Genomic DNA, 21,729 nt, shown 5'->3' on the forward strand with positions numbered 1-21,729 from the left:
CATAAATTAGAATATATTCAGTTTCACCAAAATCCAACTGCATCTTCTGTATCTCAAAAAGAAACCTCCCCATTTCCAACACTTCTTGAGACGTTACTTCATGCAACATCATCAAATGCACAAGGGGTCACCATGGGGGACATGCATTCCTAAGAATCTTCCAAACGGCGAATCTTCAAATAATACTCGTTGGGATTGTGTTAGGCACGGAAAATAGTCTTTAATGATCGTGCCGGCCACACATTTTAAAGTTAAATCTGCTTTTTGATTGAGATCATCGTGCTACAAAACATATACATTTAATTTAAGATAAAACTTTAGTAATTGAAAAAAAACAAGGTTTCTAAATTACTTTTCTAATTCGGTTTACGAAATAAATAACAACATACTTTTATATAATAAATAGTTGATATAAAATGGCAGAAAAATGAGGAAAAAAGCATTTTAAGGTCATTCCGCGGAGGTTAAAAGTCATTCCACGGAGATCCCTCTACGGAGTGACCAACACCTCTGCGGAGACGAAGTTTTCCCTTTTTGATTCATTCCGCGGAGACAATACGTCAATTTGCGGAGGTCCCTCTGCGGAGTGACTTACCCTCTGCGGAATTGATCTTCCCAAGTTCAAAAGTTGTTAATCCTAAAATCTAAATATGTACATATTGAAGGTTATCAATTGGATTTTTGTAACATTTCAATCTTAAATATATATACAATACGACATTAATCCAAAGAGGGGAAGGTGAAAAATACCCGTGAGCTGTATCCGTCGGCGAAAATATTGGGAAAATGACGTCTCTGAAGTCCTTCTCGCCTGGTTTGAACTCCTCGCCTAAATCGGAACAACCTTCCGATGCAGAGACAGGAACGAAAATTCGAAGTGGAAGAGGAATCGAGGGGGGGGGGGGGTGGGGACCAAGGAGACCCCTTTTTTTTTTTTAAAAAAAGGAGAGGGGGGAAATTACAAAATAGCCCCTCTCTGCGGATAATTCGTCATTCCGCGTAGCCCCGTAGAGGTTCCTTTGCGGAATGTGTGTCTATAGCCGAAAATGTGTGTTTTCATGACTAAATTTTGAAATACCCTTCCTCCCCAATTTTAATTTTTTTTTTTTTTTTTTTTTTTTTTTTTTGACTATAGCCGGTATTTTCTATAATTTTTATCATTGATTAGAACAACAATTTTGTGTCCATAATTAATGTATGGTAGCTTATTATTGGGGTGCAAATGACAATAATTTCATAATTTAATTGTCATATTTCTAAAACAACCCTTTTTCAAAAAAAAAAGTATCACATTTGCAGTTACACAATGACATCAATTTTAAAACAATTTTTTACAATCTTAATCGCCATTTCCAAAACATCAAATGATAGACCCGTTTTACTATATTAAACTATAAACATTAACTGGTAGCCAACCTTGAACCTTAGTCTTTGAAATGACAACAAACTTCTACGTATCAGCATCACCTCATCTATTTCTCTAATCTATAGATAAAGAATCAAGTGTTATGCTTTTTTTTTTTGTTTAAGGACCAAAATATAATACACTCAAGAAACATCATAAATCAAGCATCTTTCTCAACATACAATTTCAAATAACATCAAGCCGATCAAAGGTAATAATATCAAAAGCGATAATGTTAGCATGCTAAAAGCAAAGCAACTATGCTTTATTTATTAGACATGACAATGATAAAAAATTACAAAAAATGATAATACGTAAACTCTTGGGAAATATTTAACTAAAAGTCATTAGAATGACAAAATCATGTAACTGAAATGGTTAAGGAAAATAGAATAATAATACACCATAAGGGCCTAGTTGGGAAGATACATTTTTAGCACATTTGTAGAAGGCTTTTCATCATCAATTAGCTAAACTGGCAAATTGAGATGCACTTTGGCTGGGGATTCTTATCCATCACCTTATATGCATCCGCTACCTCATGTTTACAACTAAGCTTACAACTATACTAAAATCCATAAAATGCTTCATCAGGTTTGCTATATCAGATTCATACATAAGGTGCATTTTCTTGCAATTCAAGAATCATGAAAAATCATACATCACAAATGCATTAATGCATACCATGAACAATACATAGACCGAATCCTTATTGTGTCAAAACTAACACTAGATCAAACAAAAAAAAACATTTCGATTGTACATGAAAAACATAGTAGTTCAATCACAACATAGAATACTTATACTGCTTTTGGTTATTTAAATACAAGAATTAGGCTTCAAGAAAAGCTTACTGAACAATGCTGAGGAATTGAATAATATGATTTCAAGTGATTCCAGCAAATCTATCACTTCCTTTTAACATCTCGACCATTATTTGATGATAGGTAGCTTCCCCTAAAATAAAAAAAATGCATTGTAATACATACTTTTTACAATAGGAGAATTTACAAAAATAAAGTATTTAGAGTCGATATTTGAGTTTTAAAAAGAGGAACCACAATATGAAAAGAAGACGAAGATCTGAGTTTTACCTTAGGGGACCGAAAACATGGTTAGGGCATAATGGTTGCCAAATCTGCAAAACAATAAGTAAAATCTTACGGTTATAGGCACCATGATAGCATGAATCTTGCTTTCCTATCTCTCACAAACTAAAGAAATCAAATTAAAATGAAAATTAAAATAAAAATTTAAAATGAGATTTTCCAAAAGAAACAAAGCCCACCTTTTGGATATAGGTCTCATACTTAGACTATGAGAGATAGCTATGTGTGCATGTGTACTTGAAAAGAGTGGTCCCATGGTATATGGTGTGACAAAGAAGCAGACAAATCCAAACCATTTACTCTTGGAACATATACGTCATTCTTCTTTAAAATACATCCTCCGCTATTACAACAAAACTCAAAATCAAAAACCGTCATCTCCATATGTACACTCTCTATTTCCTTTCATCCCCCTTTTTCGTTCAGCGCTAAAACACACACAAACATAGACCATCTAGGAAGTACGATGATGATAGAGATGGTGGGCAGCGTATTGTGGCGACTGGCTGTGAGGGTGCGGCTGATGGTGGGTATTTTTAGGGATCGTAGAGGTTTAGAGAGAGAAATATTTTCCGATGGATTTGGAGTCAACATACTCAATCTGGGATTAAGGAGGGCTAAGTCAAAAGCTTCTGAGATAGATAAAGTATCAATGTATTAAAAAATTGTACATACGATTTCATATTTTGTACAATTTGCCTATATTTTAAAATTCACACGTATATTTTAAATCAAAGGAATTGTATTTAAAAATTTAAAATTAATTTATTTATAATTGGTTGTACTTTAAGCTTAGCGATTTGAACGTCTTAAAAAATATTATCATTATATTGAACCTATTTTTAGAAGGAATAAGATTTCATTTATAATGTAGTATAGATAACTAGATGTAAAACCCGTAGGACCCACGGTTGATTAATTTAAATAGAATCATAATTTTGATTACATAATAAAGGAAGATACCATAGTTAAGAAAAAAAGATAAATACATAATAATAGTATATTTATTTTATTAAGATTGTCATTTGTAAGTATTTAAAATTTATAAATTTTAAGCAATAATGAATTTTTAATTATAAAATTTTATTTAAAGTAATGTAATTAACATGAATAAAGCAAAAACAATAAAATATTATAAGTTAATTAACATTAATAAATCAAATACAATATATTAATATAATTAAATCAAGTTATATAATTTAATTAATTAATACTAAAAATAAATAAAAGATGATACAAAATAATTGATTATAAATTACTAAAAACTTCCTTATAAACAACATTGAAAGTTTTATTGGTTAGCTTACCATCCTTATCTAAAATTAACAATTTTAATCCCTCTCTACTTTGAACCCTAGATAAGGCAACATATAATTGCCCATGTGAAAAAACAGGATCTTTGAGGGACAAGCCAACCTTCGATAACGACTGTCCTTGACTCTTATTAATAGTCATACCAAAACATACAGCTAATGGAAACTGTCTTCTTTTGAATTTGAATGAATTTTTTTTTTCTGATGGCGTTAAAGACATTCTTGGAATAAAAGTCCGATTTCCAATATTAGTTCCAGATAAGATACGTGCCTCGATAACACGTTTGCCCAATGATATCACTTGGAGTCTTGTTCCATTACATAAGCCATTTTTTTGATGAATATTTCTTAGTAACATAATCGGAACACCGATTTTTAAAACTAACTTATGATTTGGTAGACCCGAAACTTTGAGACCATTTAAAACATCAGGTGAGTATAAATCTGCATCAAAATGATCATGGACAAATTCAGATTAGCATATACTATCTGAACTTAAATATTCAACCTCATCACCTGGAAACTTCAATAGCAAACGATCATTTATTTCCTGAACCACTTCATTCTTTGGAGCTAGTATTGCTCTTTCTTGAAAATAACTTGTATTGTTGTAATTATCCAAAATCGAAGGATATACAAACTCAATTAATGAACCTATAGGATCATTTGGATCACTAATGAGAATATCATCCGAAATATCAATAACCGTTTCACCGTCATTCTGACCACCAAGTTTGCCTTCTCCTATATCCAATAGCCGTTCTGCAAAATCTCTTATTTTTTCTACAGCAGACTGATCCCTTCCAACCGTTAGCCTCATGTTTTTTGTTAACTTATGGATTTTGCAATGTTGCCATAAATATGAAGAACTTAAAGAAGCATTAACAATGTTTTGTCTGCTGCCACCCGGAATAACAGGCAAAATTTGTCTGAAATCTCCTCCAAAAACAATAACTTTCCCTCCAAATGGAATATTCGACTCGGTAGAATATTCAGACCTCAATACATCTTTTAAACTTCGATCTAAAGCTTCAAATGCATGCTTATGGACCATAGGTGCTTCATCCCAAATTATCAAAGATGTTTTTCTCAATAAGCTAGCGAGCTCACTACTTCGATTTATTTTACATACAGAATCCTCAGTAAGTTCAAATGGAATTATAAATCGAGAGTGGGCTGTTCTACCTCCGGGCAATAATAACGAAGCAATTCCACTTGAAGCAACATTTAAAACGATATGACCATCACATCTAATTGCTGCAGATATTGTCTTCCATAAAAAAGTTTTACCTGTTCCACCATAACCATAAACAAAGAAGACACCTCCTTTATTTTTTTTAACTGCACCCATGATATCAAGGAAAATGTCACGTTGCTCATTTGTTAATGCAAGAAACATACGGTCAAACTCAGTCTTTATAATGGAAATGTCATAATTTAGCTCCTCGGTGATAAGTCGATTGTTTGAAGAAGAAACATAATCAACGTCCGGGTAAGGCATGTTTTTATAATTTTTGAGAGTGTTGTTGTTACGAAGTAAAATCTGTTCTATCTCGTACAGAGTTAAGTTCATAAGCCGATCTTCACTAAGAGTTAAGCCTGGAGGACAAAATATTAAATTAGTTACATATATTATTAACAATATTTACTTATAATTAAAATTTTATCAAATGCATGTTAGAAAATAAATAATTTAATTTTTAAATAAATAATAATAATAAAATTTTAATACCTGATAACTTTAATCTCTGTCGTTGATTATAAAGAATTCCATCTGCCAAATACTTCCATGTATTTTCCCAAACAACTTCTGGTTTAGACATACTGTTAGACATCAACAATGTGGCAAATACAAATCGTAGATAAAAACCAGATCCATAATGACTTGCTTCTTTAATTGCATCAATGTATTCTTTGTCATCATCCAAGAGCCCAAGAGCATAACAAGCATCTCTAAAAGACAAACATTCTTCACCATTTACTGTGCGAATCTCTTCAAATGATCTTGGACCTTTCACCTTATTTAAAAGAATCCTTAAGAAATAAGCTTCCTCTAGATTAGGTGAAACCGAATGAATTCTACCAATGCACTTTCCTACTTCCCTAGGCTTCCAAAACCTATCCTTACGATTCCATTTATAATGTATTATAGATAATCAGGCTTTGACTTCATTAAGACTAAAGAATGTGGCCCATGCAAAGCATAATTGTACAGTCTACTACGGAATCAGAATACACTGCTACTTGAGAAACTGGAATCAAACATAATTTGATGAATGAGTTTATTGAAAAACTAAGTTGATTCCTTCCATTCAATGATCACATAGAAAATTTTTGTGAGTTCAAGAGTATACTTTCTCAAGCTAAGAAACTCTATTTGATATTAGAACTTGTATCACTCTTACTCTCCAAGATATCTAACTATAATTAGAATAAAATTAATTATGGAGATGATCGTAATCGCAAAATCCATAAAATAAAATATAGTCAGACCCATTAATAAAGTCCTTCATGTACACTAAGCATAAGAGGTCACAATTTAGCTATAGGACTTTGTTATTCTAGAAATGAGATTTGATTTAGATTTAGTATTTGGATATTAGAACATTGTGGCAATAACTATTGTATTGTTTTGATATAGGGGTTATGCTCTTCAAATAAATATTTGTTATGTATTATACAAACATGTATAATCCATTAATAGTGAAATTATTCTAAAACATCATAGTTAGTCATAATTGTGGGAGAAATTACGAAGTAAGACTAATATGAATTGGATTGGTTGACTCTCATAAGATGAAAGTGGGCAATACGTTGTAACCAAGATTCATATGTATTTGTTTGGGAACAAGTATTAGACATGAACCACATTAAAATCACCTCATGGATCTCTATCATGAGTGATACTTGATAAAATGTACTATATTTTTATCCTTAATATATGAAATACATAGTCAAAATAAAGTGTATGGAATTCTATAATTTGATGTGGTTAAATGTTGTTCTATGCTATGAACTGTGGAAGAGCCGTATGTAGTCAAAACGAAAGTTGTTCCACTTATGTGTTGAGAGCTACACATCTAACGCGTGTTACCTAAAGTTGAACACCAAATGATATTGCTTGCAATCTAAGTGTTAAAAGTGCTATCGCGCATGATTTAAGCAAGTAATAAACTTACTGCTTGGTTATAGTAAATGATTGTAACACCCGCAAATTCGGGCTAGTTAATTTAGAGATAATAAGCGTTAAAAATGAATTTTTGATAGAATATTATTTAGAATAAATCATCTTAAATAAGTTATAATATATGTCACAAGGGTTCTATACATATAAAGAATGCTGAAATCCGAGTTATAACGAAGAAATTATGATATGTCGAAGTTTTATGGTAAAATCAACACGACACTGGGAATCATAAAAAGTGAGTTTAGTATAAGATACTTTTTAGCCTTAGTGATCTAAAAGATAGTCGTAGTATACGTTAAACCAAGAGCACACATAAAAAGAACGTCCAGATCTGACTTCGTATGAGGAAGTTATGATTTTTCTAAGATTTAGCATAGGAGTGCACAACCCGGAAATCGAATTTTAGATAGATCGATTTTTAGCTGATACAACCTAAATAAGAATTGAATATATCATTAATAGGAGCTCAACGATATAATGACATTCGAAAATGGACTTCGGATGACAAAGTTATGAATTTTTAATTGATTTTAACTGTCTAAGGCTGTTAAAATATATATTTAAAAATAAACTCAAAATTATCCGACGGAGTCTAAACAAAAGTTGTAGATCCTATCGGTACCTATGTGTGGATATAAAGAATGTCAAAAATGGAGGTCGTAAGAAAAAGTTATGAAATTTAGAAGATAATTAGTTTTTGGAGTAATCTGCGAGTGACACATGGCACGATCTGAGCCATTGCTTCTTCCCCACGCCTTGCCACTAGATGGTGACACTTGGCACCTCAACACGATGTGTTGGGGATCAGAACACGCCATGTTGGCCATTTCTAGGCTATAAATAGAGGTGTAATTCACCCCATTTCTTCACACCTTTCCCATTCTTTCTCTCTCAATACTCCCAAACTCTCCTTCCCATTCCCTATTACTTTCTAAGTGCTAGAGGCGAGTCCCGGAGCGCCAGAAGGCTCCGAGAAGAAGATCTTTCAGCTCGGAAGTGCTGCCCCCATAGAGTCCGATTCCTAGCCAAACCTCCTAGTAAGTGAGTTATTCTTACCCTATTTTAAGTATAACTTATGTTTAAATAAACCTATAAAATATATATATGTATCATAAAATATATTATAAAAAGTGTTATTATAATATCTTTTAACTGATCGCGGTATGTGGAATTTGGTTTGTAGGGCCGCATAGATTTGTTGGATTTTAGAAGTGTGATAATGCCAAAATGGTCCTTTCCTTCGGTGTTTCATGTTTGGCCCTGTCTATACATAGTGGTTGAAAAGTATTGTTTATCACTTATAAAACAATATTTCTCATAAATAGTCGCAATACATATTATACTAAAATATAGCGGTGATGATACTAGGTTTCGTCGAACGAAAATAGAATTGTTAGAAGCTAAGCGCTGCCCGAGTTTGGAATCATCACTTTAACAAGTGAGTGCATAGTTACTTTTATCTTACATATGGATATGAAGTATTTAATATAAATTACATGCTATGTGTGCATATTATCTATGTTCTGATATCTATGTTGGATGAATAACATATACATGTTTTATTCGATTTAAACTGTATATGTATTTTATACCTATAATTATGATGGGTAAAGATGGGTAGATTAAAGATGAGATGATAGTTGAAAGTTGAGATGAATGATGAGAGATGAAAGATGATATAGATATGACAGGTCAAAGATGATGAGAAGCGATAAACCAAGTGATGGCCCAATCATCTAGCATAATATAGATGACAACCACATACTATTCTAGCCAATCCATTGGAACATTAGTAGGCTCACAACCTATAGGTGTTGTGAACGATGTGTTCACTAGATGTACTCTAAAAACCCATTGACATGTATTGTGGGTAGACTCCCTAAAATAATACCGTCAATAAAAGAGATAAACCCTGACAACTATGGATTTAGTGCCTTACAAATGAACGTTGGTAGCTATGGATTTAGTTCCTTAGAAATAAACGTTGGCAACTATGGATTTAGTGCCTCACAAACAAACATTGGCAACTATGGACTTAGTGCTTGTTAAATAAACCCTGGCAGCGATGGACTCCGTGCCTATTCCTTAGGACAATCCTTAGGAATAATACTGAGGAATAGATGATTCTTAGGGAAGATACTTATGAATAAGGAAGATAACCGGGATGGGTAATCGTGTTAATTGTTTGATGATGAAACATAATAATTATATTATTGTGGGTTGAAAACCCTATGTACTCACCAGGTTTCCTAACTTGACCCACTTAGTTTATTTGTGTCACATGTATCGGTACGAAGCTACGTTACACTGAGAGATTAAAGGAGATGTAAATCGTTAGTGTAAATAAGGTTTGTTCATGCTTATGTTTATGTATTGACAATGACATCCGAAAGTTTTAATATAAATAAAATACATTTCTTTGGAAATGCTTTGATAATATATTTATCATGTTTTCTGGGAACAAGTTCTGCAATATTATTCTTAAAAATGAATATTCTGATTTTCAAATAAGTATAAATAAAAATTTTAAAATAACCGTGAATTTGGGGATGTCACAGTTGGTATCAGAGCATTAGTTTAAGTGAACTAGGAATAAGGATTTATTTCTAGACTTAAACTTAGAATGCTAAGTGATGATCGTGAGGAGTGTGTCCACTATATTAGGTAGTACACCTGAATAGACACAAGCACTAGCTTATTTTAGAAAAGATGCCTAAATTGCTTTTATGCGCTAAATGAATTATGTTATAGCTATAAAGATGCCTTATATGCTATTATTTGATCGAATCTATAGTCTATTGCCGACCGGATCTGAAAACTTTATGTGTTCAAATTTCTAAATGTTTAATTACGGTATTAGAACTGTCATGTAACTTTTCGGAGTGATAAGGAGATTTATACGTCTATCGTAAATAAAGCTTTCCCTATCTTAATTCTCGTCACAGCACTCTGAATATCTGATTTGGTGTATAGATCGATATGGTGAATGTTGGGTTTTGTGTACTCTAACATCCCTATGGTGCACATACAACCCTAATGCTTTGGATCTAAGTTTTCTCTAATTATACATGCAACATTGGGTTCCAAAGCAAGAAACCTAAACTAGCATACAAAATTTGACATATGAATCATAAAACAAGTTAGAAGAATACCTCTTGATGCAACTAGTAGGACTTTGTCCTTAAGTAAGCTTAGCACCCCAAGTGTTGTGCCTCAAACAAGTCACAAACACCAATAAACAACTAGATGAATATGAGAGAGGTTTAGGAGACTAGAAATCAGATTCTCTTCTTGAAATGCAAGGTGGCAGTCAACCGATTTCAGTGCATAGGGTTACATATTTATAGTGTAGAATTTCAAGAGTCATGTGTAACCCTAATCTTACAATTAAGCTTATGATCCATGCAATTGATTTGGATTATCACTTCATGGATTAACCCATAAGCATAGCCCATCACAAATCAATCATGGATCGTTAGCCCAATCCATATGTTTTACTTGATTTACATAATCTGTTCCTATTAATTCAGTTAGTCTCTTTTGATCACTAAATTAATTCAAAATTAATTCTTGATCAGTACTAATTAAATAATATGATTTCTTAATTAATGTATTTTACTTATAATATATTAATAAATCACTAATAACCTCTTACTCAAATATCCATCTATCAAATTGTTCTGGTGAAGGCAATACGAAATGGACCATGTTATTATCAGGTCAAGTACATACCAATTATGGGCTTAGACACCTAATCTAACAGTGAGAACTCGAAGCGGACTTGGAAACGGTAACCATCAACCTGAGCCACAAGTGATTAAGCGTGCACCAGAATTAACAGCTGCACCTGATCCAATCACAATGGGAGAAGTACAAGCGATGATGCATATGATGTTGGATCGTCAAATGGAAGAGACAAGGAATTTACTTCAACAAAATAAGGACGGACCTACTGTGCCAATAGGCCAGGCACATACTCTTGAGGAAGCTATCCAGAAATGATCAAAGGCAAAACCACCAAAAGGTTGAAGTTGGCAAGAAAAGGAAGATTGATGTATCCTCAAGATCTGATAAGAAAGGAAGATTCATGAAGCCCAACTGAGATGACCAAAAGTATTGAGGTGGTGGTGGAACCAAGTGGTGTGAGAAGTGCAAGAAGAAGCACCTCGGGAGATGTGATGGGGAAGTGACTGGCTCTAATTGTGGTGGGACCGACCACTATTCCAGAGATTGTACATTTGACAACAAGAAGTGTTATGAATGTGGAAATGATGGGCATATTTCTAAGAACTTCCCAAAGAAAAACGAAGCTACAAAAGAAAACGAGCCTCCGAAGCCAAAGTCAAGAGCATCTCAGATGATCCTTGAAGAAGCAGGTGACAATACAAGGGATCAGAGGTGAGGATCTATATATCCAAAGATCGGGATATGAAGCAGTCATATAGATAGTATCATATGGTATAACCTATTATAAAAGGTCTAGTGTAGGGTGAACTTGAATTACCAACAATACCCAATACTTCTTACAAGATCGAAAGCATAAAGGTATGAAATTTCAGTTTATATCAGAGTTAAATCCCAACATAGAATCAATCTGATACTTGTTACTTATTACCAGTTTACAAGAACAATTACGAATTCTATTAACTAATTAACTAGATTGATTAAACCCTAACTAAGTGATCAGACTAACAAGAATTAAAAATCAAACATTCATTAAGCTTAAACTAAAGCAACTAGATAAAAGCACATCATGAAAAACAAATTTGATAACTGATCACATTAAAAATACTAATCTTTTCCAGAACAGAAAACTAGGGTTTTAGTCAGACATGGCTAAAATCTGATAAAAACTAGTAAAAAGAAACATTAAACTACTAGATCTTACTAAACTAAATGTAGGACACGATCCACAGTCTTCAGATCTTCAGAAATATCTTAAATTAGAGAGAAATTGCCTCAAAAATTGTTTTTTCGTCATTTAGAGATTCAGAAATTGATTGGGCTTCAAACTGATCAAAGGGTTGTATTTATATGCATGCAGGTAACTTCTGGAGCAAGATAAAGAAAAATTTGATCGCAAATACCTAAAATTCGATCACATTTTTTCTAAAATTTTCCTAATTTGATGTTTAATTAAGTATGATGCTATTTTTGACCTTTTTTGAACCTTGACACAAAAAAGCTATCATTTCTATGATCAGATTTTTTCCCATATGATCGCATTTTTCATATCTTTTTCCCAGATGATACTTTTTGACCTTGCAAATCCTTGATCAGTTTGTGCGATTGCAAAAGTCTAAAAATGTGATTGCATTTTTGGCTTTTCGACACGTTTTGTTCATGATTATTCTGATTTAAAAATTCCAAGTCATTCGCCATCATCCCTCTTCAGTTCCAACTACATTTAAGCTCCAAATATGCATCCAGTTGCTCCCAAATTACTTCTGTATTTAAATTATCTAAAATCAAAATAAATATGCTAGTAGTACGAGAATTCTGACGATAAACATGAGCTGAACATTATTTAAACTAATCACATGAAAATATGTAAAATATGATGCTAAATGCTAATAAACACTACCTAAAAGAGGCGTAAAATGAAATCTATCAAATCTCCGCACACTTTAACCTTACTTGACCTCGCGTCATAAAAAGATTTAACATTATAAACAAATGGAAATATATAGATGACCTAAAAAGAACTTAGAACAAAAACCAAAATAACTTGAGACTAAAGACACTTCACTCTTTTTTTTTTCCACATGACCAAATTTTACACTGATGAAGCTGATAGGTTTTACATGTATTAATGCGGATAAATCCTTAACACTTAAGGGTACAAGCAACGTAAAGATTTAAGTCATAACACTATTGATGTAACATTCTATCGAACAACACAAACCCTAGGAACACACTATATAGTTAGATAAATCAATATAAAGGTTAAGGTTTACATACCTTATTGATTGTTGTAGTTACCAAAAAAGAATCCTTTCTTCAGTAACTTGGAAGCTAGCACCACAAGTATCGTGCCACTGATGGTTCACATCGAACACTAGCAACAAGAAGCTTTTGAGAGAGGAGAGAGGATCAATTTTCAGATATGGCTCTTAGAAAAGAAGTAGTCGAAAAGTGTAGGTCAATGGTGCCTTTATAATGAACCTTGGAGACCTAAATAACCATAATTCGAATTATGTAATACTAATTCAAATTCGTAATTATCCAGCTTCCTATTTATCTGCAAGGAATATTCCAGATACCCTGGAATATCCTAGAAATCGTCTACCTCCTTCCAAGGAAGGCTCTGGACATTTTCTTGTTCAACTATTGAACAATTGCACTTTAACCCTTGCACTTTTGATTAATACAATTAATCCCAAAATTAATTCTAATTAATTTATGATTAATTATCAGTTAAATATTACTATTTCTAATTAGTCTATTATTTTCATATCATATTAATAAATTCATTTATTGATATTTATTAATCATATAATAAATCAATAAATCAGTCTGTCACCGTCTCTCTCTCCCTCTCACTCTCACCCACTCACTCACTGACTCACTCACACACACACACACACACACACACTCTCTCTCTCTCTCTCTCTCCCTCTCTCTCTCTCTCTCTCTTTTTCTCTCTTTATCTCTCTCTAAAAGTTAAACTGTTCAATTACTAGGTTTGAGGGCAACCTAAAAGGACCTTGCTAATAGTTAAAGATTATACCAGTTCAGTTATTGGCTGGGACACCTAATCCAATAGCCTCTATAACTGAAATTACCAGTATAAATTCTAAAATAAACAACAAAGAGTGCTTCCATAGCAGCTGCCAAACTCTAAACTAAACAGACATTTGTGCCAAGATAAGTGATCAAATATTCCTCCATTCTTCTAGATATCGTACATATATGAGATATGGATTAGAATTAATCTCATTGTCCATGTTTTGTTTCCCCGATTTCCCGATTTGTGATGATGATATAAGACTTCTAATTGAACATATCAATTCAGTCATGGATGGACCCAACACTATAATTCAACACCAAATCATCAATAGGCCCAAAGATATCGCTTTTCCCCTTAGGGTAAAAGGAAAGAATAAACTTTGACTTATATGCTTGTGCGTTGTACTCATCAAATCATACATGACACTATATTTTATAATATCATGTTACTAATGTGTTTATGCAACACCAATACACAACCAACTTTCAAATTACAACTCATATATCTCCGTTTCAAGAATATAAGATATTATCGTCTCAAAATTACTCGTGATATAATCCATGAAGTAATTCTCTGAGCGTGGGTTTATCCAATACTTAAATCTCTATTTCTAAGTACTCATGAATGTTATAGCAATACAATTGTTATTTCTAACTCCATTATACATTCTACAACCCATATCATGACATTATTAATTCACTACTTACTTCCTAAAGTATGAGAAACTGTGGAATTTTAATAATTAAACTATTCAGGAAGTAAAACATGCTATGTCTAACAATTGCACATTAACCCTTACACTTTTGATTAATACAAGTAATCACCAAAAGTCAATTAGATTTATTTGTTTACAAGTTTTAAACTAATCATGTAACTACTAAAACTAATTTCATCTCTCAACTTAATGCTCCTAGCATGTTGTCTATGCTTAATCCTACTCAGAGCCTTTGTGAGAGGATCTGCAGGATTCTCTTTTGACGATACACTTTTCACTATGAGATGACCTTCTTTAACTCTATGGCTAATATAATGGTACTTTCTGTCAATATGTATTGATTTTGCCATGATCTCTCGGTTCTTTGGTCAAAGCAACCGCTCATTCGTTATGATAGAAAACTTTCATTGGTTCCTGAATGGTTGGGACAACTCCAAAATCTCCAATGAAGTTCTTCAACCATGCTGCCTCCTTTAATGCTTCACTTGTAGCAATGTACTCTAATTCCCAGGTAGAATTATCCAATGTGTCTTGCTTGGAACTTTTCCAAGTAACCGCTCCTGCATTTATTGCAAATACCCAACCATACTGAGAACGAAAGTTGTATCTATCTGTTAGAAAGTTAGCATCACTATGCCTAGTTACTCTCAACGTATCACTACAACCAATGACTAGAATAATATCCTATGTCCTTCATAGATACTTGAGAATGTTCTTTACTAGGGATGAGCAAGTGGACTTGGGAACCGGCTGGAATTGGTATCGGAACCGGAACCGATACTAGAACCGAAACCAGATAGAACCCATTGGGCTGGGACCGGGACAATATTCTTTTGGATTTTTGGACCCGTGAACTGGTAGAATCGGCAAAAATCAGAACCGTATATTGCTATTTCTCAAGGACCGGTTCCAACATCAAACACATGGCAAGAACCAGTTGGAACCGGTACCGACTCTGGTTCGGTTCGTATTTTCCACCAGGTTCGGTTCCCTGGTCGGTTCCGATGCTCATACTTATTTTTTACTGCTGTTCAATGACCTCTACTAGGATTTCACGGATAGCAACTGGCCATGCTTAAAGAAAATGACACATCAAAGCGAGTACATGTCAAAGCGTACATGATCGATCCTGGAACCAAAGCATAAGGAACTTGATGATGGGTTTTGAGCATTCTAACACTCCTATGGTGTACAGGCAACCCTAGAAACCTTGGATCTATATTTTCTCTATTATACATGCAGACTTTCTTTTTCCAAGGCTTTCATCCTAACTAACATATTATGGGGTATATGTATTACAAAACATAGTAGAATGACATACCTTTCTTGTAGCTTGGATTCCTTAAGACCTTGTGAGCCTAGGACCCCAACTGTGATGCCTCAAATTCTTCACACAGCACCACCAACAAAATGGAATAACTTGAGAGAAGAATATTAAGCACCAAAATTGTCTAGCCCTCACTAGAATCACTTAGGTGCCGATTTGCTAACACGAGGCTTCTTTATATAGTGTGCATATTAGGGTTACACCATGTAACTCATGAATTTTGACATTCCTCATGATCCATGGGTTTTAACCTCCATGGAGTATCCATTTGTAACCACATGGGTTTAGCCCATCATGAAGAACTATGGATCATAATCCCACTATATAAGAATGAATGATTTACCAAATCAATCCCTATTTAGTTAATTAGTCTCTTTTAATCACAAAATTAATTCCAAACTAATTATTGATCAATACTAATTAAATAATTCATATTAATATATTAGAACTTGTAATATATTAATAAGCCATAAATATCCTCTTCTCACAAAAGTCTATCCAAATTGTTCCGATGCCATGTAACCCAAATGGACCATGCCAAATCAAGTCAAGTACATACCAAATATAGTTATGGACTTAGACACCTTATCCAATAGTCTCCCACTTGGATAAGTCTAATAACTATAGCTGCAAGTACGACTTCAGGATCCGACCAACAATCGCAACTCTTTCAAAGTCTTGAAGAACTAAGATGATGCGCCATTTTAGATAAGTGACCATATAATCCTCTTTTCAAGATATCAGCCGGAAGAATACATGGAACAACGTCGTATTTATTGTCCAGTAGTTTGTTTCCCGATTTTCCAATTTGTTTGACATAGAACTTAATCAAACACATCAATTGAGTTTTGACCGGGCCCGACACATAGGTCAAAACAAAATCATCGAGGGGCCCAATATATCGCTTTTAATCCTCCAAGGACTAAAATGAACAGATAAACTTCGACTCATATGCTTGTACTAACTAATCATCAAATTATACACAACAACACGTTTATAACATCAAGTTACTAATGCGTTTTCATACTATCAATGCACAACCAACTAGGGGTGAGCGCGGTGCGGTTCGGTGCGGTTATTAGCCAAAACCTCACCACTAACCGCAAATGCGGTTAATCTATTTTCAAAACCGCATGGTGCGGTTATTTTTGCGGTGCGGTTAGGCGGTTATTTTTGCGGTGCGGTTTTGTTTTTTTTGTGTTGCGGTTATTAACCGCATGGATTTGGTGCGCTTATTTTGTGTGGTTTTTAACCACAGTTTAGAGTTCAAATAGTTTTAAGAGTTCAAACATATTACTTGTAATAATAATAAAAACCATAAGGTATAAGACAATTAACTATTTAACTTAAACCTCAAACAACTAATATCTTAAAAACATCAAATCAATAGTAATTAACAATAAATATCTTAAAATTGTCTAATTTCATTCTTTTTTTTGAAATTTAAACATAAGAAAAAACCAACACTTTTGTCTTTTAGTATTTTATCCGTCTTTCATTCATGAAACTTGTCTTATTTTTAATATTTAATAAACTAATAATTGATAAAAAATTGTATATAATATATGCGGTGCGGTGCGGTTTTTTTGCGGTTTTTGAAAACTAATAACTGCACCGCACCGCAAATTTGCAGTTTTTGAAAAACAGAAAACCTCACCATCGGTTTTTATTGCGGTTGCGGTTTTTCGGTTGCGGTTTATGCGGTTAATTTTAGTTGCGGTGCGGTTTTTGCTCACCCCTACAACCAACTCACAGTCAACAATTCATATATCTTGGCTTGAAGACTTATATGATATTACCGTCTCACGATCACTCGAGATAAATTCCATGAAGTAATACAAGTGAGAATGGGTTAATTCCAATACTCAGCACTTATGAGCACTCATGAATGTTGCAGCAACAATTGCTATGTCTAATACAATTCAGACAAATCTACAAACCCAATTCATGACAGTCTTATTTCAATACCTACTTCCACAGTATGATCGACTGTGGATAGCTTTGAATAACATGATATACCATAACATAATTATTCTGGATGTCAAAACATGCAAAATGAAACAATAGTAAATGATTGACACAAGACAGTACTATACTAGTAAATAAAACACCTTTTATTTAAACATCAAATGTCAATTACATTTCAACTATTACAAGTTTTGGAAGCTATCTAATTACTAAAACTAATATCATCCTTTAGCCCAATGTGCCTTGCATGCTGTAAATGCTTAACCCTACACAGTCCCTTCGTGAGGGGATCTGTTGGGTTCTCATCCGATGATACCCTCTTTGCCACGAGGAGTCCTTCTTCGATTTGATGTCTAATGAAGTGGTATTTTCTGTCGATATGCCTGGATCTACCGTGATCCCTTGGTTCCTTGGCTAAGGCAAATGCACTCTCGTTATCGCAGGAAATTTTCATAGGCTCCTTTATAGTTGGTACATCTCCAAGGTCTCCAATGAAGTTCTTCAGCCATATTGCTTCCTTCGCCACCTCGCTTGATGCTATATACTCTGATTCTCAAGTTGAATCAGCTACTGTCTCCTGCTTGGAACTTTTCCAAGTAATTGCTCCTCCATTTAGGGTAAAGACCCAGCCCGACTGAGAGCTGAAATTATCCCTGTCAATCTGAAAGCTGGCGTCACTATACCCCACTACTCTCAAGTCATCACTCCCACCAAGGGTAAGAACCCAGTCCTTAGTCCTTCGTAGGTACTTGAGAATGTTCTTTACCGCAGTCCAATGAGCCTTGCCAGGATTCCCTTGATATCTGCTGACCATGCTCAAAGCAGAGGTCACATCTGGGCCAGTGCAAGTCATAACATACATGATCGAGCCTACAGCGGAAGCATACAACACACGACTCATCTTAGCTATCTCAGCCTCTGTACCCGGGCTCTGAGTCTTACTCAATTTAGCGTTACTCTGGATTGGTAAGTCACCTTTCTTGGAATCCGACATGCTGAGCCTATTCAACACCTTATCCAAGTAGGTACTTTGACTAAGTCCAATTAGTCTCTTACTCCTGTCTCTCAATATCCTTATCCCAAGAATATAGGCAGCTTCTCCAAGGTCCTTCATAGGGAAACACTTCCCAAGACAGGACTTAACCTCTTGCAATGTTGGGATATCATTTACTATGAGTAGTATGTCATCCACATACAATACCCAAAAACTAACTATACTCCCACTAGCCTTAACATATACACAGGACTCATCCTCGCTCCTCGAAAAGCCAAACTCTTTGACTTTCTCATTAAAACAAAGATTCCATCAGCGAGATGCTTGTTTCAATTCATAGATGGATTTCTCAAGCTTACATACTCTTTTAGGGTACTATGCATCGACAAAACCCTTTGGCCGACTCATGTAAACATCCTCAGCCAACTTTCCATTAAGGAAAGCAGTTTTAACATCCATTTTCCATATTTCATAATCATGAAATGCAGCAATGGCCATCATAACCCTCATAGACTTAATATTCTCTACTAGTGAGAAGGTCACATCATAGTCAACTCTCGAAGTTTGAGTAAATCCCTTTGCAACCAATCACACTTTATAAGTATGTACATTCCCATCCATGTCTGTCTTCTTCTTGAAGATCAATTTGCACCCGACTGTCTTACGACCCGGTACATTGTTAACCAAGTTCCAAACTTGATTGTCATACATGGATTGAATCTCCCTGTCCATAGCCACTTTCCATTTGGCAGATTCAGAGCCTGCCATGGCTTCCTTGAAATTGTTATGTTCATCCAAATTTATTAGTGTACTATCACTGATAAACGCATCACCTTCTTCAATCATGAGCTCCTTCAGAGCTTCCCAGCCCATAGCATTAGCCACTACTAGAGTTAGTGACTTGAATGGCTATTCCACCACGTCAGGGCTCTGTCTGCGAAGGTGCAGCCAAAAAATTTAACCTTGCTCCCTTCCGGACAGGAGCAGATCTCAAAGATCGACTTCGTCTTCTCGAACCATTGTGAGAGGGAAATGATTCCACCAGTCCCGTTAAAGGACCTGGGCTTACAGTTGGTGAAGTCCTTATACAAACACTCCCTAATGCGCACAGGAGCATTACCTTGAATAGATTGCACAGCAGCATCACTCCCCCTGGTACCACTAGCGCTGAATTGAGCTAAGGCTGCCGTAACAGCCACAAATACATCAGCTTGAAGAGCTGCAGGATCGTTTTCTGGAGGAGGCGGTTGATTTGGAGTTATCAGAGGATTACGCCTTGTCACTCTTTGTGGAAGCATCGATCAACTGAAAGTTTACAAATACGACGATGATAGTAAGATTTTAATTGTGAGTATAATAAGAGTGGTCCATGGGCTAAATCGCCATAGCCCAACAAAATAGATGAGAGTATGTTTGGAATAGAGATCTAACATTAGAAAGATGCAAGCATTTGGATAAAGATTTCCCATAAGATTAGATTTCTGTCAATAATATTGGCATTAATGATGTAATAAGTTCATGAAAAATGACCTAGATGTAGGTCTTACATCAAAGTATAACGAGAAGTTTTTGACAGCATAGGAACCTAGCAGACTGAAAGTTCAAAGTTCTTAACATACAATGGAAATTAATGCTAGAGTCTAAGCATAGACCTAAAATATATCCTAAAGACAAGGTAGAGTAGGATCTAATGGAGACGGGAATCGCTCGAACGAGTCCTTGATTCTTCCAGACGATGCTCCATGTCTCGCATGCGCCTTTCAAATGTTTCCTGACAAGCTTGAAGTTCGCTGAATTTGGCTTGGGTTGTAGTAAGTTGTCTCTACATGGACGCATTCTGGTTTAGGGTTCTTCCCTGAGCAGACTCCAGATGGAGAATGCAAACGGTGTTGACTCCCGCATCAAAATCAACCTCCATGACTCGGTCGATGGCCACCCTTCCCTGCTCCTCATTGCGTGCAATCCTACGAACCAAGATATGTAGGACTCTATCTACTGAGCCTCCCTCGATCAAATTGTAGAAGATTTGGTCACCGTTGTAGGGTAAGGGTTGACCCTGCTCGTGACTCCGTCTGTTTAAGTTTGTTGCCCACAGAGGGGTGGGGCCTTGAAATCCTGGTTGAGGGTTAGGAATTTGGATAGGAGCCACTGGGGGCAGATTAATGACTTCTGGCTCGGAGTCAGAATCGTCTAGGAAGTTCTTAGTGAAGTCATCATCCAAAGGAATTTCATGATTCTCCTCGGGCTCTGCGTCGAGCCATCCCCCATTGCCTTGGTTGGGAAAGTATGGGTCGCCAAGAGGATGGATTCCAACCATGATATCTACGTGAGAATAGGGGTAAAAGAGATAGATAATAGACATACTACTGAAGATAATTATAGAATGATCCTTATTGGTTACTTCAATACTTTCATAGTGCACCAGTTATATGAAATCAAAACAGGATAGACCTTCAAATAAGTGACCCTAACTCTAAATCCACAACCAAACAAGAAACCGGAACTAAAGCAAAGGTCACAAATTCTAAGTCTATGACACCTTAGTCACATATAACCTTAGCGTATCCACTCAACAACTATTGATCTACCAGTAAATACCCTTTAGTTCTCAAATAAGTTCTTATAGTACACAAAATACTCCTATAGTACTTTTAAGTTTATGTTATGTTCTAAAGTTTTCATTGTAGTAGTGCTGGTAAGTTTTTATACTTGTTTCACACCACAACCATTCCTAGGTGCATGCTAATCACTTCTCCGAAATATATAGTTGATCATGCTATATCACTCCCAGATTTGATTATATGTTCCCAAGCCTACTTCTGCTGTCCAACAATCGCAATACTTTTATTTTCTCCTAGTATGACACTGATTTTAGTATGAATGCATGTATGTATACTTTAGTTTTATATTTTATTAATTAAAAGTATAATCTCTTGGTCAGAGTATTTTAATCCCGATGTGTTTATAGCTTGTATATCTTT

At 34.8% G+C, this 21,729-nt stretch overlaps 1 protein-coding gene across 1 annotated transcript; it reads right to left on the bottom strand.

The window, feature by feature from the left end:
- Positions 1-4,302: 4,302 nt before the first annotated feature.
- On the bottom strand, positions 4,303-20,046 carry LOC145076026 (uncharacterized). Its single transcript, XM_079022051.1, has 4 exons — positions 19,869-20,046; positions 6,064-6,079; positions 5,560-5,945; positions 4,303-5,426 (listed from the first exon to the last, which is right to left on the bottom strand). The coding sequence occupies exons 1-4, from the start codon at positions 20,044-20,046 to the stop codon at positions 4,303-4,305; spliced, it is 1,704 nt and encodes a 567-aa protein (XP_078878177.1).
- Between the last annotated feature and the right edge of the window lie 1,683 nt (positions 20,047-21,729).

The sequence above is a fragment of the Lactuca serriola genome, chromosome 9 (genome assembly GCF_051521515.1).
Source record: "Lactuca serriola cultivar US96UC23 chromosome 9, Lser_US96UC23_V15, whole genome shotgun sequence".
NCBI lineage: Eukaryota > Viridiplantae > Streptophyta > Magnoliopsida > Asterales > Asteraceae > Lactuca > Lactuca serriola.

Excerpts from the sequence above, each read along its gene's own strand:
- LOC145076026 (XM_079022051.1), bottom strand. The coding sequence starts at position 20,046 with ATGCTTCCACAAAGAGTGACAAGGCGTAATCCTCTGATAACTCCAAAT. Across the intron at positions 5,427-5,559 it reads ACAGAGATTAAAGTTATCAG|GCTTAACTCTTAGTGAAGAT; the intron begins GTATTAAAATTT and ends TTTGTCCTCCAG.